Below are 26,031 nucleotides of genomic sequence, written 5' to 3' on the forward strand. Positions count from 1 at the left end.
GTCTGCGTGTTTTGTGTGTGTGTACTGTCTCTGCGGGTCTGAATGGAGGAAGCTGAAGCGTTGGACTGGGATGTTTGCTGCCATCTAGTGGTAGTAAACGGAACAACGACACTGCAAAGACAGCGCTTGCTGCTACAATAAACTGCTGTATAACAATGCAATGTAATTGTTTCACTGTGTAGTTTCAGCAGATAAGACCGTTTTCATTGTGATTGTGTCCTGACAACAACAAAACATTTCCAGTTTTGAGAAGTGCAGTAACTGCAGTCGACTGTGGTATTTTGGACGCAGTAATTGCTGCGTTCAACTGCAGTTGATAACTGCATTGTACTGCAGTTGAACTGCAGTTCTACTGCACTCTAATTGCAGTTACACTGCAAAATTACTGCAGTAAAAAAAAGTGTTTTATGCATACTGTAGTTATACTGCACTCTGACTGCAGTCTTTCTTCCGTAGCGGTGATATAACATATCTGATTGTATGGGGTCCCCTACGGAAATTCCGGTTAACTTTCATGCAAGAAACTGAGTCTGACATAACACCTGCAGCTAGCAGAGGCAGAGGTTCATTTTATTACAGCACCCCGTTGCATTCTGGGAGAGTGGATAGAGACTGAGCAGTGGATCTTTTTTAGTAGTACGGCAATTTCTGGCACCCGAAATCTCATGTCGAATAGCTAGTCTTCCGCTATCGGTAGTAATGGCGCTGACACGGTTCGAACGGTTCCTGGCCTCGATACTGCGGGAGCGGTCGGGATGCTGTTTGCCGTCTTCCAGCTGCTCGCTCAGCGGCGGGGAGCCGACAGGTCGGCGACGAGGCTCCCACCAATCACCAACCCACTGTTGAGGGTCCCCGCGATGCGGCTCGCCCGCATGATTCGACGGAGAGAGGCAGGTGAACTTTATTAAAGTGTTGTTAGGTAGTTAAATGCCACCCGGTAGATCGTGACATAACGTGAAGTCATATAGAAATGTCCGGGGTAAATGAAGAACTGCCAGTTGCTTGTTTTATTATGCATCGTAGCTCGGAATGTTTAGGGAAGAGAAAGATGCTGCAAGGTGACTCGGTGGCACTGACGAATGCTGGGATATGTAGGCTAGTAATAACCCACGACAGTAGTTTACTGACAGTAGTTTACTGTACTTCGTACCTAATAGTACTTGTATTACTCTGGGCCTACTTGAATAAAGTAGCCTATTGAATTAGCATTTCATATAAAATATATTCAAGTTGGTTGTGTTTTCAAACACATCCTGTCACATCCCAGAATATATACTGTAGTTTGATTCTCTATTCCATACAGGTCTCTGTTCAAAAGCAGTACACTACATAATAAGGTACCAGTTGGGACACAGATTTGTGTGGCTTTTGATGGTTGAGCCGGGCTCCCTGTTGAGAGGGATTTACTTCTAGAACGTAAACAATAGTGGCAGGGGGCCACGTAGAGCCACCGGAGGGGACTTGACTTAACCTGCACAAAGGTCACTGTAGTCAGAGGAGGCTACATCCCAAATGACAACTGGTGACCTATATAGTGCACTACTTTTGACCAAGGCCCATAGGGTTCTGGTTGAAAGTAGTGCACTATTAAGGGAATAGTGTGCCATTTTGGGATAGAGACAATAGGAACTCTTTCCCCCACTCCCGTTCTCTCTCTGCTATGTAACGTTACAGTGCTTTGAACATCTGGTAATGTCTCTATACATCCTGCCAATTGTTCTCTGAGAATAGCTTTTTACAGTGTTTACAGAGTACGAGAATAGACATATTCATCCTAAATATTCACGGTTGTGCTTCTCATTTCTTATTTTGGATTGATCATGTTTGTATCCCAAATGGCACCCTATTCCCTATGCAATGCACTACTTCTGGTCAAAGGTAGTGCACTAACAGGGAATAGGGTGGCATTTGGGGCACAGAATATCTTGATGAATCAGACTGTAATTGATATAATTGCCCCTGTTCGCTCAGGTTACCAGTGTGGAGGTGGTACAGACCTACATAGACCGCATCCAAGAGATTAACCCTCTCATCAATGCCATGGTCAAGGACAGGTAAGAGAGAGGGTGTGTGTGTGTGAGATCGAGAGAGGACACCTACTTTCACTGTGCATTTCAAGTCAAGCCACACTCCCATCCTCCCTTTATCTCTTACCTCCTATTCTCTGTCTGTCCCTTCTACCACCCCTCTCTCTCTCTCTCTCTCTCTCTCTCTCTCTCTCTCTCCCATCCCTCCACCCATCTCTCTCTCTCCCATCCCTCCACCCATCTCTCTCTCTCCCATCCCTCCACCCATCTCTCTCTCTCCCATCCCTCCACCCATCTCTCTCTCTCCCATCCCTCCACCCATCTCTCTCTCTCCCATCCCTCCACCCATCTCTCTCTCTCCCATCCCTCCACCCATCTCTCTCTCTCCTCTCTCTCTCCATCCCTCCACCCATCTCTCAGGTTTTCATTGGCCCTGCAGGAGGCAGCCCAGGTGGATAAGCTGATAGAGGAGGAGACAGGAGGAGAGGATGTTCTGGAGGACAGGCTTCCTCTACTGGGTGTCCCTTTCACTGTCAAAGAGGCCTTCTCCCTCCAGGGTAGGCTGCTAATGCTACACCTTCTAATGATGGTTAGAATAGAGTCACTTTATTTCTATGAACCCTGGTACTCTGGTAAACAGGGTCACTGCCCTGACCTGCAGCAGTACTGCTGTCTGTTGTATTTCAATATTTGATGCAACGTTTGGTGCCAAAGTATGGAGTCTTGCGTCCAGGGCAGGCTACTAATGCTACTTCTAGTGAGGATAATATGATCAACATGGACAATACCCTGACCTGTAGTTGTGCCTCTGTGCTGCAATCAGTGTTCTTTCCCCACTGGTTGTCCTTGATACAACGTTTGTTGCTAAAGTCTATCTGTCTCTGTGCCATTCCCTCACTCTCAAGGTCTAAACCTGCTGAAATTGGAAACCTACTGAACTACTACAGTTGAAATAAAAGCCTTGTTTGTTCCAATGCCTTGTTCACTGTCCCCATTTACCATCCCTCTCTCTCTCTCTCTCTCTCTCTCTCTCTCTTTCTCTTTCTCTTTCTCTTTCTCTTTCTCCTTCTCCTCAGGCATGCCTAACTCCACAGGGCTGGTGTCACGGCGGGGGGTGATTTCGGCAACGGACGCTCCCCCGGTGGCTCTGCTGAAGAGGGCAGGGGCCATTCCTCTGGGGGTGACTAACTGTAGTGAGCTCTGCATGTGGCTTGAGTCCCATAACCACCTGTATGGAATCACCAACAACCCATACGACCTGGAGAGAATACCAGGAGGAAGCTCCGGTTAGTTACACCGCTGTCATTCTCCAATGGAATGGAATGGAATGGATGGAATCCAATGGAATGGAATGGATGGAATGGATGGAATGAATGGAATGGAATGGAATGGAATGAATGGAATGAATGGAATGGAATGGAATGGAATGGAATGGATGGAATGAATGGAATGGAATGGAATGGATGGAATGGATGGAATGGAATGGAATGGAATGGATGGAATGGAATGGAATGGAATGGATGGAATGAATGGAATGGAATGGAATGGAATGGAATGGATGGAATGGAATGGAATGGAATGGAATGGAATGGAATGGAATGGAATGGAATGGATGGAATGGATGGAATGGATGGAATGAATGGAATGAATGGAATGGAATGGAATGGATGGAATGAATGGAATGAATGGAATGGATGGAATGGATGGAATGGATGGAATGGAATGAATGGAATGGAATGGATGGAATGAATGGAATGGAATGGAATGGATGGAATGAATGGAATGGATGGAATGGATGGAATGAATGGAATGGAATGGAATGGAATGGATGGAATGAATGGAATGGAATGGAATGGATGGAATGGATGGAATGGAATGGAATGGAATGGATGGAATGAATGGAATGGAATGGAATGGATGGAATGGATGGAATGGATGGAATGGAATGGATGGAATCCAATGGAATGGAATGGATGGAATGGATGGAATGAATGGAATGGAATGGATGGAATGGATGGAATGAATGGAATGGAATGGATGGAATGGATGGAATGGATGGAATGGAATGGATGGAATCCAATGAAATGAAATGGCAACAGAATGTTTGGGATACGGTGGAATGGAGCAGATAATAGAATGTTACCTCTAATGTCAACCTTCAATATATTGTTACTACCATCTAGTATGACCTTTATCTCTCTGTCTGTCTCTCTCAGGAGGGGAGGGCAGTATTTTGGGGGGCGGTGGTTCCGTGATAGGGGTTGGCTCTGATGTTGGGGGCAGTATTCGCATCCCAGCATTCTTCAACGGCATCTTCGGCCACAAGCCAACATCAGGTGAGGGCGTTCAGTCTGACACCTATGTGTGAGTGTTGTGTGCATGGAGGTTTATATCTGTCCCACGTTGCAGAGAGACACGTCCTGTGTGTGAGTGTTGTGTGCACGGAGGTTTGTATCTGTCCCACGTTGCAGAGAGACACGTCCTGTGTGTGAGTGTTGTGTGCATGGAGGTTTGTATCTGTCCCGCGTTGTAGAGAGACACGTCCTGTGTGTGAGTGTTGTGTGCATGGAGGTTTGTATCTGTCCCACGTTGTAGAGAGACACGTCCTGTGTGTGAGTGTTGTGTGCATGGAGGTTTGTATCTGTCCCACGTTGTAGAGAGACACGTCCTGTGTGTGAGTGTTGTGTGCATGGAGGTTTGTATCTGTCCCACGTTGCAGAGAGACACGTCCTGTGTGTGAGTGTTGTGTGCATGGAGGTTTGTATCTGTCCCGCGTTGTAGAGAGACACGTCCTGTGTGTGAGTGTTGTGTGCATGGAGGTTTGTATCTGTCCCACGTTGTAGAGAGACACGTCCTGTGTGTGAGTGTTGTGTGCATGGAGGTTTGTATCTGTCCCACGTTGTAGAGAGACACGTCCTGTGTGTGAGTGTTGTGTGCATGGAGGTTTGTATCTGTCCCACGTTGTAGAGAGACACGTCCTGTGTGTGAGTGTTGTGTGCATGGAGGTTTGTATCTGTCCCACGTTGTAGAGAGACACGTCCTGTGTGTGAGTGTTGTGTGCATGGAGGTTTGTATCTGTCCCACGTTGTAGAGAGACACGTGTTGTGTGCATGGAGGTTTGTATCTGTCCCGCGTTGTAGAGAGACACGTCCTGTGTGTGAGTGTTGTGTGCATGGAGGTTTGTATCTGTCCCACGTTGTAGAGAGACACGTCCTGTGTGTGAGTGTTGTGTGCATGGAGGTTTGTATCTGTCCCGCGTTGTAGAGAGACACGTCCTGTGTGTGAGTGTTGTGTGCATGGAGGTTTGTATCTGTCCCGCGTTGTAGAGAGACACGTCCTGTGTGTGAGTGTTGTGTGCATGGAGGTTTGTATCTGTCCCACGTTGTAGAGAGACACGTGTTGTGTGCATGGAGGTTTGTATCTGTCCCACGTTGTAGAGAGACACGTCCTGTGTGTGAGTGTTGTGTGCACGGAGGTTTATATCTGTCCCACGTTGTAGAGAGACACGTCCTGTGTGTGAGTGTTGTGTGCATGGAGGTTTGTATCTGGCCCACGTTGTAGAGAGACACGTCCTGTGTGTGTGAGACACTCACACCAATCTGCTGTCTCTGTAGGATGTAATGGGGCCAGTTCCTTCTAATCCTGCGTGTGGTTGTGTTTAATTGCAGGTGTGTGTATTTTAATATGTGGTATGTTATTAGTATCCCCATTAGCTGTTGTTAAAGCAGCAGCTACTCTTCCTGGGGTTCAACACAGAACATGAAACATAATACAGAACATCGTTAGACAAGAACAGCTCAAGGACAGAACTACAATCATTTAAAAAGGGCACACAGCTTTCATGTCAATACAATAGACACAAACTATCTAGGTGAAATAGGGGAGAGGCGTTGTGCCTTGAGGTGTTGCTTTATCTGTTTTTAAACCAGGTTTGCTGTTCATTTGAGCAACAGAGTTCCATTGAATAATGGCTCTATGTAATACTGTACGCTTTCTTCAATTTGTTGTGGATTTGGGGACTGTGAAAAGACCCCTGGTGGCATTTTAAATAAATACAGTATGGGGATGAGGTAGATAGATGGGCCGTTTTTCAGATGGGTTATGTACAGGTGTAGTGATCTGTGAGCTGATCTGACAGCTGGTGCTTAAAGTTAGTGAGGGAGATATGAGTCTCCAGCTTCAGTGATTTTTGCAGTTCGTTCCAGTCATTGGCTGCAGAGAACTGGAAGGATAGTGACCAAAGGAGGAATTGGCTTTGGGGGTGACCAGTGAGATATATCTGCTGGAGCGCGTGCTACGAGTGGGTGCTGCTATGGTGACCAGTGAGCTGAGATAAGGCGGAGATTTACCTAGCAGGGACTTGTAGATAACCTGTAGCCAGTGGGTTTGGCGACGAGTATGAAGCGAGGGCCAACCAACGAGAGCGTAAAGGTCGCAGTGGTGGGTAGTATATGGGGCTTTGGTGACAAAACAGATGGCACTGTGATATTTACATTTACATTTGTCATTTAGCAGATAGACTGCATCCAATTTTTGAGTAGAGTGTTAGAGGCTATTTTATAGATGACATCTCCGAAGTCGAGGATCGGTAGGATGGTCAGTTTTACGAGGGTATGTTTGGCAGCATGAGTGAAGGATGCTTTGTTGCGATATAGGAAGCCAATTCTGGATTGGAGATGCTTAATGTGAGTCTGGAAGGAGAGTTTACAGTCTAACCAGACACCCAGGTATTTGTAGTTGTCTACGTATTCTAAGTCAGAACCGTCCAGAGTAGTGATGCTGGACGGGCAGGCAGGTGCGGGCAGTGATCGGTTGAAGAGCATGCATTTAGTTTTACTTGCATTTAAGAGCAATTGGAGGTCACGGAAGGAGAGTTGTATGGCATTGAAGCTTGTCTGGAGGTTAGTTAACACAGTGTCCAAAGAAGGGCCAGAAGTATACAGAATGGTGTCGTCTGCGTAGAGGTGGATCAGAGACTCACCAGCAGCAAGAGTGACATCATTGATGTATACAGAGAAGAAGAGTCGACCCGAGAATTGAACCCTGTGTAGAGACTGCCAGAGGTCCGGACAACAGGCCCTCCGATTTGACACACTGAACTCTGTCAGAGAAGTAGTTGGTAAACCAGGCAAGGCAATCATTTGAGATCCCAAGGCTGTCGAGTCTGCCAATAAGAATGTGGTGATTGACAGAGTCGAAAGTCTTGGCCAGGTCGATGAATATGGCTGCACAGTAATGTTTCTTATCGATGGCGGTTATGATATCGTTTAGGACCTTGAGCGTGGCTGAGGTGCTGTGGCCAAGATTGAACTGTTTGGCCTGAATGCCAAGAGTCATATATGGAGAAATCTGGCACCATCCCTACAGTGAAGCATGGTGATGACAGCATAATGCTGTGGGGATGTTTTTCAGCGACAGGGACTGGGAGACTAGTCAGGATTGAGGGAAAGATGAACAGAGCAAGGTGCAGAGAGATCAAAACCTGCTCCAGAGTGCTCAGGACCTCAAACGGGGCCAAGGTTCACCTTCCAACAGGACAACAACCCTAAGCACACAGCCAAGACAACGCAAGAGTGGCTACGTGACAAGTCTCTGAATATCCTTGAGTGGCCCAGCAAGAGCCCGGACTTGAACCCTATCGAACATCTCTGGAGAGACCTGAAAATAGCTGTGCAGTGATGCTCCCCATCCAACCTGAAAGAGCTTGAGAGGATCTGCAGAGAAGAATGGGAGAAACTCCCCAAATACAGGTGTGCCAAGCTTATAGCGTCATACCCAAGAAGACTCAAGGCTGTAATTACTGCCGAAGGTGCCTCAAAGTATTGAGTAAAGGGTCTGAATGCTTATGTAATTCAGATATTTTTTTAAATATTTTTTTATATACATTAGCAAACATAAAAAATAAAAATAAGCTGTTTTTGCTTTGTCATTCTGGGGTATTGTGTGGAGATTGTTGAGGGGAAACCAACTATTTAATCTGGTTTAGAATAAGGCTCTAACGTGACAAAAGGTTAAGGGGTCTGAATACTTTCCGAATGCACAGTAAGTTGACTATGTAAACAATTTGGGATTTTCAACACAATGTTTCTTATCAAAAGAAGAAGTGATGCAGTCAGTCTCTTCTCAACTGTTAGCCAAGAGAGACTGGCAGCATAGTATTTATATCAGCCCTCTGATTACAATGAGCTACAGCTTAACTAGGTCTTTCTTTGCAACACTTGACCACATGATTGATAATGGACAAAACAAACCTTCTTTGTGGAGTCAAAAAGCAGAGCATCTCTTTATTACAGACAAGACTTCTCCCCATCTCTTTATTACAGACAGACTTCTCCCCATCTCTTTATTCTCCCCATCTCTTTATTACAGACAGACTTCTCCCCATCTCTTTATTACAGACAGACTTCTCCCCATCTCTTTATTACAGACAGACTTCTCCCCCCATCTCTTCTTTATTACAGACAAGACTTCTCCCCATCTCTTTATTACAGACAGACTTCTCCCCATCTCTTTATTACAGACAGACTTCTCCCCATCTCTTTATTACAGACAGACTTCTCCCCATCTCTTTATTACAGACAGACTTCTCCCCATCTCTTTATTACAGACAGACTTCTCCCCATCTCTTTATTACAGACAGACTTCTCCCCATCTCTTTATTACAGACAGACTTCTCCCCATCTCTTTATTACAGACAGACTTCTCCCCATCTCTTTATTACAGACAGACTTCTCCCCATCTCTTTATTACAGACAGACTTCTCCCCATCTCTTTATTACAGACAGACTTCTCCCCATCTCTTTATTACAGACAGACTTCTCCCCATCTCTTTATTACAGACAGACTTCTCCCCATCTCTTTATTACAGACAGACTTCTCCCCATCTCTTTATTACAGACAGACTTCTCCCCATCTCTTTATTACAGACAGACCTCTCCCCATCTCTTTATTACGGACAGACTTCTACCCATCTTTACAACCATTGAAGCTGTATGTTTTGACCATGACAGTTTACAATCTAAGGGAACACCAAGTAATTTAGTCTCCTCAACTTGTTCAACAGCCACACCATTCATTACCAGATTCAGCTGAGGTCTAGAAGTTAGGGAGTGATTGGTACTAAATACAATGCTCTTACTTTAAGATGTTCAGGACCAGTTTATTACTGGCCACCCATTCCTAAAGAGACTGCAACTCTTTGTTAAGGGTTTCAGTGACTTCATTAGCTGTGGTTGCTGATGTATATATGGTTAAATCATCAACATGCATGAACACACGTCCTTTGTGTGGTTTTGTTTGCTTGCAGGTGTGTGTGTTTCTGGGTGTTCTACTGATATTGTCCATTATTCTCCCTCTAGACAGGTGTAGTATCTAACGTGGGTCAGTTCTCCTCTCTCTCTGTAGGTGTGGTATCTAACGTGGGTCAGTTCTCTCTCTCTCTCTCTGTAGGTGTAGTATCTAACGTGGGTCAGTTCTCTCTCTACAGTATAGGTGTAGTATCTAACGTGGGTCAGTTCTCCTCTCTCTACAGTATAGGTGTAGTATCTAACGTGGGTCAGTTCTCCTCTCTCTACAGTATAGGTCTAGTATCTAATGTGGGTCAGTTCTCCTCTCTCTACAGTATAGGTGTAGTATCTAACGTGGGTCAGTTCTCCTCTCTCTACAGTATAGGTGTAGTATCTAACGTGGGTCAGTTCTCCTCTCTCTACAGTATAGGTGTAGTATCTAATGTGGGTCAGTTCTCCTCTCTCTACAGTATAGGTGTAGTATCTAACGTGGGTCAGTTCTCCTCTCTCTACAGTATAGGTGTAGTATCTAATGTGGGTCAGTTCTCCTCTCTCTACAGTATAGGTGTAGTATCTAACGTGGGTCAGTTCTCCTCTCTCTACAGTATAGGTGTAGTATCTAATGTGGGTCAGTTCTCCTCTCTCTACAGTATAGGTGTAGTATCTAATGTGGGTCAGTTCTCCTCTCTCTACAGTATAGGTGTAGTATCTAATGTGGGTCAGTTCTCCTCTCTCTACAGTATAGGTGTAGTATCTAACGTGGGTCAGTTCTCCTCTCTCTACAGTATAGGTGTAGTATCTAATGTGGGTCAGTTCTCCTCTCTCTACAGTATAGGTGTAGTATCTAATGTGGGTCAGTTCTCCTCTCTCTACAGTATAGGTGTAGTATCTAACGTGGGTCAGTTCTCCTCTCTCTACAGTATAGGTGTAGTATCTAACGTGGGTCAGTTCTCCTCTCTCTACAGTATAGGTGTAGTATCTAACGTGGGTCAGTTCTCCTCTCTCTACAGTATAGGTGTAGTATCTAACGTGGGTCAGTTCTCCTCTCTCTACAGTATAGGTGTAGTATCTAACGTGGGTCAGTTCTCCCCTCTCTGTAGGTGTAGTATCTAACGTGGGTCAGTTCTCCCCTCTCTGTAGGTGTAGTATCTAATGTGGGTCAGTTCTCTCTCTACAGTATAGGTGTAGTATCTAATGTGGGTCAGTTCTCCTCTCTCTACAGTATAGGTGTAGTATCTAACGTGGGTCAGTTCTCCTCTCTCTACAGTATAGGTGTAGTATCTAATGTGGGTCAGTTCTCCTCTCTCTACAGTATAGGTGTAGTATCTAACGTGGGTCAGTTCTCCTCTCTCTACAGTATAGGTGTAGTATCTAATGTGGGTCAGTTCTCCTCTCTCTACAGTATAGGTGTAGTATCTAACGTGGGTCAGTTCTCCTCTCTCTACAGTATAGGTGTAGTATCTAATGTGGGTCAGTTCTCCTCTCTCTACAGTATAGGTGTAGTATCTAACGTGGGTCAGTTCTCCTCTCTCTACAGTATAGGTGTAGTATCTAACGTGGGTCAGTTCTCCTCTCTCTACAGTATAGGTGTAGTATCTAATGTGGGTCAGTTCTCCTCTCTCTACAGTATAGGTGTAGTATCTAACGTGGGTCAGTTCTCCCCTCTCTGTAGGTGTAGTATCTAACGTGGGTCAGTTCTCCTCTCTCTACAGTATAGGTGTAGTATCTAACGTGGGTCAGTTCTCCTCTCTCTACAGTATAGGTGTAGTATCTAACGTGGGTCAGTTCTCCTCTCTCTACAGTATAGGTGTAGTATCTAACGTGGGTCAGTTCTCCTCTCTCTACAGTATAGGTGTAGTATCTAACGTGGGTCAGTTCTCCTCTCTCTACAGTATAGGTGTAGTATCTAATGTGGGTCAGTTCTCCTCTCTCTACAGTATAGGTGTAGTATCTAATGTGGGTCAGTTCTCCTCTCTCTACAGTATAGGTGTAGTATCTAACGTGGGTCAGTTCTCCTCTCTCTACAGTATAGGTGTAGTATCTAATGTGGGTCAGTTCTCCTCTCTCTACAGTATAGGTGTAGTATCTAACGTGGGTCAGTTCTCCTCTCTCTACAGTATAGGTGTAGTATCTAATGTGGGTCAGTTCTCCTCTCTCTACAGTATAGGTGTAGTATCTAATGTGGGTCAGTTCTCCTCTCTCTACAGTATAGGTGTAGTATCTAACGTGGGTCAGTTCTCCTCTCTCTACAGTATAGGTGTAGTATCTAATGTGGGTCAGTTCACCTCTCTCTACAGTATAGGTGTAGTATCTAATGTGGGTCAGTTCACCTCTCTCTACAGTATAGGTGTAGTATCTAATGTGGGTCAGTTCACCTCTCTCTACAGTATAGGTGTAGTATCTAACGTGGGTCAGTTCTCCTCTCTCTACAGTATAGGTGTAGTATCTAATGTGGGTCAGTTCACCTCTCTCTACAGTATAGGTGTAGTATCTAACGTGGGTCAGTTCTCCCCTCTCTACAGTATAGGTGTAGTATCTAACGTGGGTCAGTTCTCCTCTCTCTACAGTATAGGTGTAGTATCTAACGTGGGTCAGTTCTCTCTCTACAGTATAGGTCTAGTATCTAACGTGGGTCAGTTCTCCCCTCTCTACAGTGTAGGTGTAGTATCTAACGTGGGTCAGTTCTCCCCTCTCTACAGTGTAGGTGTAGTATCTAACGTGGGTCAGTTCTCCTCTCTCTACAGTATAGGTGTAGTATCTAATGTGGGTCAGTTCACCTCTCTCTACAGTATAGGTGTAGTATCTAATGTGGGTCAGTTCACCTCTCTCTACAGTATAGGTGTAGTATCTAATGTGGGTCAGTTCACCTCTCTCTACAGTGTAGGTGTAGTATCTAACGTGGGTCAGTCTCTATAGGTGTAGTATGGGTCAGTTCTCCTCTCTCTACAGTATAGGTGTAGTATCTAACGTGGGTCAGTTCTCCTCTCTCTACAGTATAGGTGTAGTATCTAACGTGGGTCAGTTCTCCCTCTCTACAGTATAGGTGTAGTATCTAATGTGGGTCAGTTCTCCTCTCTCTACAGTATAGGTGTAGTATCTAATGTGGGTCAGTTCTCCTCTCTCTACAGTATAGGTGTAGTATCTAACGTGGGTCAGTTCTCCTCTCTCTACAGTATAGGTGTAGTATCTAACGTGGGGTTCTCCTCTCTCAGTATCTAACGTGGGTCAGTTCTCCTCTCTCTACAGTATAGGTGTAGTATCTAACGTGGGTCAGTTCTCCTCTCTCTACAGTATAGGTGTAGTATCTAATGTGGGTCAGTTCTCCTCTCTCTACAGTATAGGTGTAGTATCTAACGTGGGTCAGTTCTCCCCTCTCTGTAGGTGTAGTATCTAATGTGGGTCAGTTCACCTCTCTCTACAGTATAGGTGTAGTATCTAATGTGGGTCAGTTCTCCTCTCTCTACAGTATAGGTGTAGTATCTAATGTGGGTCAGTTCACCTTTCTCTACAGTATAGGTGTAGTATCTAATGTGGGTCAGTTCACCTCTCTCTACAGTATAGGTGTAGTATCTAATGTGGGTCAGTTCTCCTCTCTCTACAGTATAGGTGTAGTATCTAACGTGGGTCAGTTCTCCTCTCTCTACAGTATAGGTCTAGTATCTAACGTGGGTCAGTTCTCCTCTCTCTACAGTATAGGTGTAGTATCTAATGTGGGTCAGTTCACCTCTCTCTACAGTATAGGTGTAGTATCTAACGTGGGTCAGTTCTCCTCTCTCTACAGTATAGGTGTAGTATCTAAAGTGGGTCAGTTCTCCTCTCTCTACAGTATAGGTGTAGTATCTAATGTGGGTCAGTTCTCCCTCTACAGTATAGGTGTAGTATCTAACGTGGGTCAGTTCTCCCCTCTCTGTAGGTGTAGTATCTAATGTGGGTCAGTTCTCTCTACAGTATAGGTGTAGTATCTAATGTGGGTCAGTTCTCCTCTCTCTACAGTATAGGTGTAGTATCTAATGTGGGTCAGTTCACCTCTCTCTACAGTATAGGTGTAGTATCTAACGTGGGTCAGTTCTCCCCTCTCTACAGTATAGGTGTAGTATCTAACGTGGGTCAGTTCTCCTCTCTCTACAGTATAGGTGTAGTATCTAACGTGGGTCAGTTCTCTCTCTACAGTATAGGTCTAGTATCTAACGTGGGTCAGTTCTCCCCTCTCTACAGTGTAGGTGTAGTATCTAACGTGGGTCAGTTCTCCCCTCTCTACAGTGTAGGTGTAGTATCTAACGTGGGTCAGTTCTCCTCTCTCTACAGTATAGGTGTAGTATCTAATGTGGGTCAGTTCTCCTCTCTCTACAGTATAGGTGTAGTATCTAATGTGGGTCAGTTCACCTCTCTCTACAGTGTAGGTGTAGTATCTAATGTGGGTCAGTTCACCTCTCTCTACAGTGTAGGTGTAGTATCTAACGTGGGTCAGTTCTCCTCTCTCTACAGTATAGGTGTAGTATCTAACGTGGGTCAGTTCTCCTCTCTCTACAGTATAGGTGTAGTATCTAACGTGGGTCAGTTCTCCTCTCTCTACAGTATAGATGTAGTATCTAACGTGGGTCAGTTCTCCTCTCTCTACAGTATAGGTGTAGTATCTAATGTGGGTCAGTTCACCTTTCTCTACAGTATAGGTGTAGTATCTAATGTGGGTCAGTTCACCTTTCTCTCTCTCTCTTTTTCTCTCTCTCTAGGTGTAGTATCTAACGTGGGTCAGTTCTCCTCTCTCTACAGTATAGGTGTAGTATCTAATGTGGGTCAGTTCACCTTTCTCTCTCTCTCTTTTTCTCTCTCTCTCTAGGTGTAGTATCTAACGTGGGTCAGTTCCCCCCGGCCTCGGGGCAGCAGCCTGGTTTCCTGTGTACAGGCCCAATGTGTCGCTACGCCCAGGACCTGCTGCCCATGCTCAGAGTTATGGGAGGAGCCAACGCTGACAGGTACAGAGGGGCAACAACAAAAACAACAACATGCACAGATGAACATTGGAGATGTTTCCAGATATGACCATGTCTTCTCCTCTCTGCCTCCCCCTCTGCAGGCTGTCTCTGTCGTCTGAGGTGGATCTGAGGGAGAGACTACGGTTCTTCTCTGTTCCTCACGATGGAGGCTCTCCTCTGGTGTCTCCTGTCGACCAGCAGCTAGTCCTTGCTCAGAGGAGGGTAAGAGAGAGAGAGAGGGAGGAGGGGAGGGAGACAGGAGAGTTCCTCTGGTGTCTCCTATAGACCAGCAGCTAGTCCTGGCTCAGAGGAGGGTAAGAGAGAGAGAGAGGGAGGAGGGGAGGGAGACAGGAGAGTTCCTCTGGTGTCTCCTATAGACCAGCAGCTAGTCCTGGCTCAGAGGAGGGTAAGAGAGAGAGAGAGGGGGAGGGAGGGAGACAGGAGAGTTCCTCTGGTGTCTCCTATAGACCAGCAGCTAGTCCTGGCTCAGAGGAGGGTAAGAGAGAGAGGGGAGGAGGGGAGGGAGACAGGAGAGTTCCTCTGGTGTCTCCTGTAGACCAGCAGCTAGTCCTGGCTCAGGGGAGGGTAGAGAGAGAGGGGGGAGGAGGGAGGGAGACAGGAGAGTTCCTCTGGTGTCTCCTGTCGACCAGCAGCTAGTCCTGGCTCAGAGGAGGGTAAGAGAGAGGGGGGGGGGGGGGGGAAAGGAGACAGGAGAGTTCCTCTGGTGTCTCCTATAGACTAGCAGCTAGTCCTGGCTCAGAGGAGGGTAAGAGAGAGAGGGGGGAGGAGACAGGAGAGTTCCTCTGGTGTCTCCTATAGACTTGCAGCTAGTCCTGGCTCAGAGGAGGGTAAGAGAGAGGGGGGGGAGGAGGGGAGGGAGACAGGAGAGTTCCTCTGGTGTCTCCTATAGACTAGCAGCTAGTCCTGGCTCAGAGGAGGGTAAGAGAGAGAGGGGGGGGGAGGGAGACAGGAGAGTTCCTCTGGTGTCTCCTCTGGTGTCTCCTATAGACCAGCAGCTAGTCCTGGCTCAGAGGAGGGTAAGAGAGAGGGGGGGGGGAGGGAGACAGGAGAGTTCCTCTGGTGTCTCCTATAGACGTGCAGCTAGTCCTGGCTCAGAGGAGGGTAAGAGAGAGGGGGGGAGGGGGGGGAGGAGGAGGGAGACAGGAGAGTTCCTCTGGTGTCTCCTATAGACCAGCAGCTAGTCCTGGCTCAGAGGAGGGTAAGAGAGAGGGGGAGGGGAGGGAGACAGGAGACTGGTGAGAGTTCCTCTGGTGTCTCCCTATAGACTAGCAGCTAGTCCTGGCTCAGAGGAGGGTAAGAGAGAGGGCAGGTCCTGGGAGGAGGGTAAGAGAGGAGGGGGGGGGAGACAGGAGAGTTCCTCTGGTGTCTCCTATAGACCAGCAGCTAGTCCTGGCTCAGAGGAGCAGGTCCTGGCTCAAGAGTAAGAGGAGGGGGGAGGAGAAGGAGACAGGAGAGTTCCTCTGGTGTCTCCTATAGACCAGCAGCTAGTCCTGGCTCAGAGGAGGGTAAGAGAGGGGGGGAGGAGGGGAGGGAGACAGGAGAGTTCCTCTGGTGTCTCCTATAGACTAGCAGCTAGTCCTGGCTCAGAGGAGGGTAAGAGAGAGGGGGAGGAGGGGAGGGAGACAGGAGAGTTCCTCTGGTGTCTCCTATAGACTTGCAGCTAGTCCTGGCTCAGAGGAGGGTAAGAGAGAGAGAGACTAGCAGCTAGGGAGGGGGGAGGGAGACAGGAGAGTTCCTCTGGTGTCTCCTATAGACCAGCAGCTAGTCCTGGCTCAGAGGAGGGTAAGAGAGAGAGACAGGAGGGGGGAGGAGGGAGGGAGACAGGAGAGTTCCTCTGGTGTCTCCTATAGACCAGCAGCTAGTCCTGGCTCAGAGGAGGGTAAGAGAGAGTTCCTCTGGTGTCTCCTATAGACCAGCAGCTAGTCCTGGCTCAGAGGAGGGTAGAGAGGAGGGGGGGAGGGAGACAGGAGAGTTCCTCTGGTGTCTCCTGTCGACCAGCAGCTAGTCCTGGCTCAGAGGAGGGTAAGAGAGAGAGAGGGGGAGGAGGGGAGGGGAGGGAGACAGGAGAGTTCCTCTGGTGTCTCCTGTCGACCAGCAGCTAGTCCTGGCTCAGAGGAGGGTAAGAGAGAGGAGGGTGAGTTGGAGAAAGAAAGGGGGAGATAGAGCAAAGGAGGTAAGAGATGAGGGAAATGGTTGAATCAGGAGAGACAGAGGAAGATGGAAATAGAGAGAGGGAGAGAGAGAACATTAGAGAATTCAGTGTCACCATGTCTTCCCCAGGTGGTAGAGCGTCTGGAGGCAGACCTGGGGGTCAAAGTTCAGCAGCTGAAAATTCCTCAGCTAAAATACTCCTTCCAGATCTGGAGTGCGATGATGGGAGCCCCGGGGAAGGATGGAAAGGTATGTATCTATTTGTGTGATTTTTTTGCTTGTCTCTGAGTGCATGGGTGAATGTATAGTATTGCCTTAATGGTCTATATGTCTGTTTGTCCAACAGCAGCCCACATCTGGTGTTTGCAGAGCTGATGTCTGACCATGGGAAGAAGGTGTGGCCTCTATGGGAGATGGCTAAGGGTAAGAGAGAGGGGGGGAGGGAAGGGACTGTGGGACTCTCCAAGCACACCGTGGCTGCTATAGGTGTGTGATTGTTATGTGTTGGTTATGTGATGGTGTGTGATGGTTTAAGGACATGTAGTAGGCCTCCCCTACTTCTCTGTTCCTCCCTCCTAGTTTCTCTCTCTCCCTGTCCCCCTCTCCCTTTTCAACTATGTCATGTTGTCTATAACTGGGGATAATGTTATATTGTTTTTCATTTAACTCTGTGCTCTTGAAAGTGGGGCACATTGTTGTAAATGAAATAACCAGAACTCCTCTCAGTTCTGGTCCTGGTAGAGATGTTTCACTGGTCCTGGAAAGCTCAGAGGAGGGTAAGAGAGAGAGAGGAGGAGAAGGAAGAGTCCTGGCTTTCCACTGGTGTCTCCCGAACCCACGTCAGACTGGGAGTGTGTTGGTACATACAAATGACTGTCATTTTCCCACCATGTTCCCCAGGTGGTCCTCTCTACCTCAGCAGCTACCTCTCTCTGCCTTCCTCTCTGCCTGTATCTATTTGTCTGATTTTTTTGCTGTCTCCTGCATGGTCTACCTCTCTACCTCTCTATATGTCTGTCTCTCAACAGCAGCTCTACCTCTTTCAGACCTCTGTCTACCTCTCTGCCCCTGGGAGATCTACTCTGGACTGTGGGACTCTCCAAGCACACCGTGGCTGCTCTAGGTGTGTGATTGTTATGTGTTGGTTATGTCTGGTCTATGGTTTAAGGACTCTCTAGGCCTCCTCTACTTCTCTGTTCCTCCCTCCTTTTCTCTACCTCCCTGTCCCCTCTCCTTTTCAACTACCTCTCTATAACTGGGGATAATGTTATATTGTTTTTCATTTAACTCTGTGCTCTTGAAAGTGGGGCACATTGTTGTAAATGAAATAACCAGAACTCCTCTCAGTTCTGGTCCTGGTAGAGATGTTTCACTGGTCCCGAACCCACTCAGACTGGGAGTGTGTTCTCTCTCTCTACCTCTCTCTCTCTCTCTCTCTCTCTACATCTCTAAATGACTCTCCTCTCTCTACCCCTCTCTACCTCTCTCTACCTCTCTCTACTCTCTACCTCTCTCTGCCTCTCTACCTCTCTCTCTCTCTCTCTCTACCTCTCTCCCTCTCTCTCTCTCTACCTCTCTCTACCTCTCTCTCTCTCTCTCTCTCTGCCCTCTCTCTCTCTCTCTCTCTCTCTCTACCTCTCTCTCTCTCTACCTCTCTACCTCTCTCTCTCTCTCTACCTCTCTCTCTCTCTCTCTCTCTCTACTCTCTCTACCTCTCTCTACCTCTCTCTACCTCTCTCTCTACCTCTCTCTCTCTCTCTCTACCTCTCTCTCTCTACCTCTCTCTCTCTCTCTCTCTCTCTCTCTCTCTCTACCTCTCTCTCTCTCTACCCCTCTCTCTCTACCTCTCTCTACCTCCTCTCTCAGGTCTGGTCCTGGTAGAGATGTTCCAGAGGTCCCAGCCCACCCAGTTCATCCTGCAGCAGAAGGAGTCTCTCCAGAAGGACCTGGAGGAACTGTTGGGGACAGACGGGGTGCTGCTCTACCCCTCTCACCCGCACCTCGCCCCCAAACACCACCATCCCCTCTTCACCCCCTTCAACTTCTCCTACACTGGTCAGTGGTGCTTTATCTAGCTTGGTGTCAGTGGTGGAAGGTAGGCAGTAGTTTGCAGAGCCTCGTATGTTCTTTACCTGGTCAGGAAAATATCTATCCCTAAATGACAGCCATTGCCTGAAGTACAGATCCAAATTTTTATCAGCTCTGACACGGTACCCTTCTCTCATCCCTCACAGGTATCTTTAACATTCTGGGTCTTCCGGTGACCCAGTGTCCGTTGGGGCTGAGCGCGGAGGGTTTACCCTTGGGACTGCAGCTGGTAGTGGGGAAGCAGCAGGACCGTCTCTCCCTGGCCACCGCTGTGTTCCTGGAGAAGACCTTCGGTGGTTGGAGAGACCCGGGGAGCATCGCCACGGCCACCACCCAGCTAGATACCTGGCGCGGGGCGTCGACGACCGCATCGTGAATATACAGAGATGTTTATTCTGGGATGAAGGACAGTCCTAGAAGACAGAGGAATGTATGCACTGACACAGACAGGCAGACACACTCACACTGTCTGTTTGCACATGCCGTCCTGTCAGTCGTCCAGCCTTCTCATTCGTTCTTTAACAACAGAACTGTCGTCAGGTTACTGAGTCACTCGTCCACTACAGTATGTCTGTTGTGTCTTCGTCACAAAGTGCCCTATGCTTGTCCAAAGAGCCTTTATGTGTCCTGTCATTGTGTGTTCCTGGCTTGTGTCCCAAATGACTCCCTATATAGTACACTACATTTGACCAGAGCCCTATTCCCTACATAGTGCCCTACATTTGACCAGAGCCCTATTCCCTTCATAGTGCCCTACATTTGACCAGAGCCCTATTCCCTTCATAGTGCACTACTTACATATTGCACTACTTTGGGTCCCGGTCAAAAGTAGCGCACTATATCGGGAATAGGGTGCCATTTGGGATGCAGGTGGTGACTGTCCGACAGCTATATGTTGCGTCAGGGTTTTGATGTGTAATGTCCAATAAGGTTTTCTCTCTCCACTGTATTTGTCCACCACTAACGAGACGTTGGAACCTGATTGGAGAGAGACGGTATTATGAGAAGGTCATGTGTTATGGTGTAGTCCATGTTCAAATGACGGGTAATTGATGGGTGATGTGATATACCACCACGTCTCTTCAATGACTGGCGCTTTTTCAACAAGTTAACGTGATCTACTGTATAAAGACATGTGCACATTATGATCATTTGAAAGGATATCGTTGATAATGTTTCATATTAAATGTCAATGGTTACTGTCCTACAATTATGCCAGAACAAATATTATAATAAAATGTACATTCTACTGAGGACAACATTGTATTTCCTAAGTGTGTTTTTGACATTTTCTCTGTGAAACTGACCATTATATTTCCCCGTAGCAGCAATGGTACACTTCAGGCTGGTTTCCCGGACACAGATTAAGCCATTGAGCATGCTTGTAAATCCAAGAGTGTCCTTAATCGGTATCCGGGAAACCGACCAACAATCTCAGAAATGTAGGCTAATCTTTTCTGCTGACAATGTCTTCTTCAATTTGACCACCGGGGGGAGTATATGCACCAATTACATTTTATCAATAGCATAGAATGTCCGGTTGTCATTGCAAAGGTGGTGTGCTGTTCAGATCTATAATTGAAAGAGAAATGGAGAACCTGAGCTAGTCGATTCAGTTTTTGATTGTGTTCTCAATCAAATGTATTTAGAAAGCCCTTTTTACATCAGCTGATGTCACAAAGTGCTATACAGAAACACAGCCTAAATCCCCAAACAGAAAGCAATGCAGATGTAGAAGCACGGTGGCTGGGAAAACGTTGGTTCCAACACTCCATCACAGATTGGAGTGTTGCGATTCAGAATAAAATCACGCAATGATGTCCTCATTCACCACGCACACACCAGTCCCATAATAGGAATCCGTCATCACTCAGGGCCGTGGATTTATGCCGCCTTCAAAACAACTGGGAACTCAGAATTCTCCGACTTCCGACCTCAGTGCGTTCAAACCAACCGGGTTCAGAAAACAAACGAGCTCCGACTGGGTAAAAATCATTCTAGAGCTCCGACTTTCTGACGTCATGATTTGACCTCGTCTATTTTCCGAGTTCCCAGTTGTTTTGAACGCGGCATTAGAAGTATCTTTCACTTTGAGCTGTCAGTCTTTCATGTGCTCATTACAAACTGATGTGGATGGTCGGGGGAATTTGTCATGCTCAGTGAGGTAATGTTTTGCCTCCTGGTGGAAGCTATGTTGCTTTTGTTTTGTCCTGTAGGTTTTTATGGTTTTTATGTGCCAAGGATAAGGAAAAATGCAGCCTATACACAAACGCATTGTTTTGAATGTCCACTGACAATCCCAACAGTTAAATATGCAATAAAATGTTTTATTCAAATGATCTTTCAAATTCTGCTACTTGCTTTAATGTCAAAAACATATTTATTTCCAGAATCTTTAACCTGACCATATGTTTGAATATCTGAAGTAGTTTGAACTCATCATCAGGGTTTTCAGTTCCAGCGTGTACAGTAAAAGCAGCAGTGGCACAGTGTAACAGAATAATACAATATTAAAAAGAAAAAGTGTCATTGCAGTGACACTTCCGCTTCACGTTATTTTCTCTCAGGCCCCGCCCCGTGTGTCGTCCAATCAGAGAGCTCGTTTAGAAGCGCATCAAGAGAACATTATTATTATGGTTGAGAGATCGACGGCACTGAGACCAAGAAACGGATCGAAATCCACGGTAGATTTACCGTCGATAGACCATCTGCAGTTATTGTAACGATCGATTATTTTATTGTGACTGTTTTGACCGAGAAGCCAACACAATTCCTACATCATCCGATACTGCTTTGCAAAGACAGGTAAACCGTTGGATATCCGGCTTATTCGGCCATTATAGCAATCATCCAGGCAGAAATCCCCCCGGTAATGAATTTACGGTTGTATTCTGAGCGAGCTCTTCCATTATTAACACTACAGTGTCTGATGGGAAGTGCAATCAAGCTCGTTTTATTTTGATGATCTGTCTTGCAGCAATGAATATTTTCGCTGTTTATGTCAGTCAGCTTAATTCACCAGCTCTATTTGTCAAGTGGAGAGGAGCGGGCAGCCGAGGGCATGGTTTATCGCCACACAAGGTGCTTTAGTAGCGGCCGTCTGCTACAGCAACATTGGATCCCATGAACACCCCGTAGGATCGGGATTAATAATAGGGATACAATGTAGCTAGTGTTGATTAATTGTAGCCGACCATATTCAGAATAATATATTGCAATGAGGTGGTGCTGAAAGAATGCGATAGAAAAATGAACAAGAGGGGGAATGGCTGACTATAGTTGAAGGTTTTCCCTTTGACTTGGATGAACTATAAACTATAACGAATAGGCTGTTCTTAAACGACTTCCTTCTCTCCCTGACAGTGACAGCTGTGGTCTTTTTGCATGCAGCAATAGGTTCCATCGCCGCTAGGACGAGCCTGCATCGACTGAGACATTGTGATAGGCTGGCTATAGGAGAAGGAACCGGCTGCATGCACCTCCGCCTCCCTCCTCCACCGTCAGCAGCGAGGACGGTACCGTTCAGTGCCTGTATCACCCGTTAACGGGATGACGAAGTGAACCAAGCCTCCTCACGCACCGAACGCTGGATTCCGCATGAGGACTGAATGAGTGGAAAGAGAGGGAGACAAGAGGTGATGGCGATGCTGATCTAGTGAGGAGAAGGGAAAGCCTATTCATTTTCCCGATTGATTTATCAGGACCTTAACAGCCGACACGGGGTCTCTACCGAGGTTTCAACAACCAATTAATCCCCTCGCACGACGGACGACATTTGCCATTCCGAGGCGATGGGAACCGCGCGTAGATGCCGGACTGCGGTTTAAACGTGCACGTGTCTCTCTGTGAAAGCGCCGCTGTGATGGAGCACGACGAAAGTAGCGACGCGGAGGTTGCTGCCGAGCCCCTGCTGCACGGTATTCACGCGCCCAATCGGATCAGGCCCTCGTCGTACCGGGCACTGCGGAGTGCCGTTTCCAGTCTGGCGCGCATCGATGACTTCGTATGTGAGAAGATCGGGTCAGGGTTCTTTTCAGAGGTCTTCAAGGTGAGTCTTCAATATTAACAAAACCTATTCATTAATTACTGTATAATATTATATTGCAATGCTTAAAAAACTATGTATAGCCTCCTTGTATATATATGCAGCATACTACTACTTGTGCAATGACCCATGAGGTCTGAACCTTGATGGCACAGGAAGTAGTAGTGTGCCCACCCTTTGACCAAGGGCATCACCTCCTCAAGTCCAGCTTGCTACACAAGGTTCATCATAATTTACAGGTCTACAGGTCACACACAGGAACATATGTGTAGGACTGTTGACGGCAGACATCACAACCTTGTTATTCTCAGAATAGATGACAGACCACCCTATGACTCCCCGGAGAGACACATTTCATTAGTACAGCTGCTAGGATCTAGCTACATTACACATAAGTCTTCTGTAGGGGGAGCCGCGCCGCTCGGTCTGAACATTAAAGCACCCGAGTATAGAGAATCATTGCACCATCTAAGCCGCTGTGCACTGCCAGAGAGGTGTGTGTCTCAGTGGTACTGTGCCCTGCCAGAGAGGTGTGTGTCTCAGTGGTACTGTGCCCTGCCAGAGAGGTGTGTGTCTCAGTGGTACTGTGCCCTGCCAGAGAGGTGTGTGTCTCAGTGGTACTGTGCCCTGCCAGAGAGGTGTGTGTCTCAGTGGTACTGTGCCCTGCCAGAGAGGTGTGTGTCTCAGTGGTACTGTGCCCTGCCAGAGTGGTGTGTGTCTCAGTGGCACTGTGCCCTGCCAGAGAGGTGTGTGTCTCAGTGGCACTGTGCCCTGCCAGAGAGGTGTGTGTCAGTGGCACTGTGCACTGCCAGAGAGGTGTGTGTCTCAGTGGCACTGTGCCCTGCCAGAGAGGTGTGTGTCTCAGTGGTACTGTGCCCTGCCAGAGAGGTGTGTGTCTCAGTGGTACTGTGCCCTGCCAGAGAGGTGTGTGTCTCAGTGGTACTGTGCCCTGCCAGAGACGTGTGTGTCTCAGTGGCACTGTGCCCTGCCAGAGAGGTGTGTGTCTCAGTGGTACTGTGCCCTGCCAGAGAGGTGTGTGTCTCAGTGGTACTGTGCCCTGCCAGAGAGGTGTGTGTCTCAGTGGCACTGTGCCATGCCAGAGAGGTGTGTGTCTCAGTGGCACTGTGCCCTGCCAGAGAGGTGTGTGTCTCAGTGGCACTGTGCCCTGCCAGAGAGGTGTATGTCTCAGTGGTATTGTGCCCCTGCCCTGCCAGAGAGGTGTGTGTCTCAGTGGCACTGTGCCCTGCCAGAGAGGTGTGTGTCTCAGTGGCACTGTGCCCTGCCAGAGAGGTGTATGTCTCAGTGGTATTGTGCCCTGCCAGAGAGGTGTATGTCTCAGTGGTATTGTGCCCCTGCCCTGCCAGAGAGGTGTGTGTCTCAGTGGTACTGTGCCCTGCCCTGCCAGAGAGGTGTGTGTCTCAGTGGTATTGTGCCCCTGCCCTGCCAGAGAGGTGTGTGTGTCTCAGTGGCGCTGTGCCCTGCCAGAGAGGTGTATGTCTCAGTGGTATTGTGCCCCTGCCCTGCCAGAGAGGTGTGTGTCTCAGTGGTACTGTGCCCTGCCAGAGAGGTGTATGTCTCAGTGGTATTGTGCCCCTGCCCTGCCAGAGAGGTGTGTGTGTCTCAGTGGCGCTGTGCCCTGCCAGAGAGGTGTATGTCTCAGTGGTATTGTGCCCCTGCCCTGCCAGAGAGGTGTGTGTCTCAGTGGTATTGTGCCCCTGCCCTGCCAGAGAGGTGTGTGTGTCTCAGTGGTACTGTGCCCTGCCAGAGAGGTGTGTGTCTCAGTGGTACTGTGCCCTGCCAGAGAGGTGTATGTCTCAGTGGTATTGTGCCCTCCCAGAGAGGTGTGTGTCTCAGTGGTACTGTGCCCTGCCAGAGAGGTGTATGTCTCAGTGGTATTGTGCCCCTGCCCTGCCAGAGAGGTGTGTGTGTCTCAGTGGTACTGTGCCCTGCCAGAGAGGTGTATGTCTCAGTGGTACTGTGCCCTGCCAGAGAGTTGTGTGTCTCAGTGGCACTGTGCCCTGCCAGAGAGGTGTGTGTCTCAGTGGTACTGTGCCCCTGCCCTGCCAGAGAGGTGTGTGTCTCAGTGGTACTGTGCCCTGCCAGAGAGGTGTGTGTCTCAGTGGTACTGTGCCCCTGTCCTGCCAGAGAGGTGTGTGTCTCAGTGGTACTGTGCCCCTGCCCTGCCAGAGAGGTGTGTGTCTCAGTGGTACTGTGCCCTGCCAGAGAGTTGTGTGTCTCAGTGGCACTGTGCCCTGCCAGAGAGTTGTGTGTCTCAGTGGCACTGTGCCCTGCCAGAGAGTTGTGTGTCTCAGTGGCACTGTGCCCTGCCAGAGAGATGTGTGTCTCAGTGGTACTGTGCCCCTGCCCTGCCAGAGAGATGTGTGTCTCAGTGGTACTGTGCCCCTGCCCTGCCAGAGAGGTGTGTGTCTCAGTGGTACTGTGCCCTGCCAGAGAGGTGTGTGTCTCAGTGGTACTGTGCCCTGCCAGAGAGGTGTGTGTCTCAGTGGTACTGTGCCCTGCCAGAGAGGTGTGTGTCTCAGTGGTACTGTGCCCTGCCAGAGAGGTGTGTGTCTCAGTGGTACTGTGCCCTGCCAGAGAGGTGTGTGTCTCAGTGGTACTGTGCCCTGCCAGAGAGGTGTGTGTCTCAGTGGTACTGTGCCCTGCCAGAGAGGTGTGTGTCTCAGTGATACTGTGCCCCTGCCCTGCCAGAGAGGAGGAGAGGACTGTGTGATTACAGGAGAACAGGTCGCGCTCACTGCTCACACTAAGCTGATTACCTCTCAGGCTCTCACAACCTCTGTGTGTGTTTCTGTGTGTGTGTTTACAGTGTGTGCATCTTCAATTTTAACTCTAGCAACTTCACTGTGAACTGAAGGTGTGATGGTGAGCACATCAGTGTGTGGGGACTTGTGTGTGTTTGTTTTAAAACCTCAAGGTCTGTGACTGCTGTATAAATGCCCATGTCGTTACCACAGACTATTAACATGACAGTCAATGTGTTCACTGGGCCAAGATACAGTACATTACTGATACACAACATCAATGTAATCACTGGGTCAAGATACAGTACATTACTGATACACAACATCAATGTGATCACTGGGCCAAGATACAGTACATTACTGATACACAACATCAATGTGATCACTGGGCCAAGATACAGTACATTACTGATACACAACATCAATGTGATCACTGGGCCAAGATACAGTACATTACTGATACACAACATCAATGTGATCACTGGGTCAAGATACAGATACACAACATCAATGTAACACTGGGTCAAGATACTGACTGATACACAACATCAATGTAATCACTGGGTCAAGATACAGTACATTACTGATACACAACATCAATGTAATCACTGGGTCAAGATACAGTACATTACTGATACACAACATCAATGTAATCACTGGGTCAAGATACAGTACATT

The 26,031-nt window shown here is 47.7% G+C and overlaps 2 protein-coding genes across 3 annotated transcripts in view; both read left to right on the top strand.

The window, feature by feature from the left end:
* The first annotated feature begins 487 nt into the window (after positions 1 to 487).
* Positions 488 to 19,812, top strand: LOC127908023 (fatty-acid amide hydrolase 2-A-like). The gene is given in 13 exon segments (XM_052464978.1): positions 488 to 742; positions 745 to 890; positions 1,972 to 2,054; positions 2,448 to 2,584; positions 3,104 to 3,313; positions 4,244 to 4,363; positions 14,151 to 14,286; positions 14,388 to 14,508; positions 16,588 to 16,721; positions 16,808 to 16,881; positions 17,534 to 17,581; positions 18,325 to 18,513; positions 18,693 to 19,812. Coding segments are annotated over 13 exon segments (1,671 nt in total). The 5' UTR covers positions 488 to 699; the 3' UTR covers positions 18,923 to 19,812.
* Positions 19,813 to 21,154: 1,342 nt separating this feature from the next.
* Positions 21,155 to 26,031, top strand: part of LOC127908024 (dual specificity testis-specific protein kinase 1-like) — a 26,158-nt gene continuing 21,281 nt past the window's right edge. The window contains exons 1-2 of one of the 2 annotated variants that reach the window (XM_052464979.1): positions 21,155 to 21,351; positions 21,910 to 22,594. In XM_052464979.1, coding sequence (XP_052320939.1) covers positions 22,355 to 22,594 — 240 coding nt within the window. In that variant the 5' untranslated portion in view covers positions 21,155 to 21,351; positions 21,910 to 22,354. The remainder of the gene's footprint in view (positions 21,352 to 21,909; positions 22,595 to 26,031) is intronic. The other variant, XM_052464980.1, reaches the window with a different exon arrangement.

The sequence above is a fragment of the Oncorhynchus keta genome, chromosome 16 (assembly GCF_023373465.1).
Source record: "Oncorhynchus keta strain PuntledgeMale-10-30-2019 chromosome 16, Oket_V2, whole genome shotgun sequence".
Taxonomy (NCBI): Eukaryota; Metazoa; Chordata; class Actinopteri; order Salmoniformes; family Salmonidae; genus Oncorhynchus; species Oncorhynchus keta.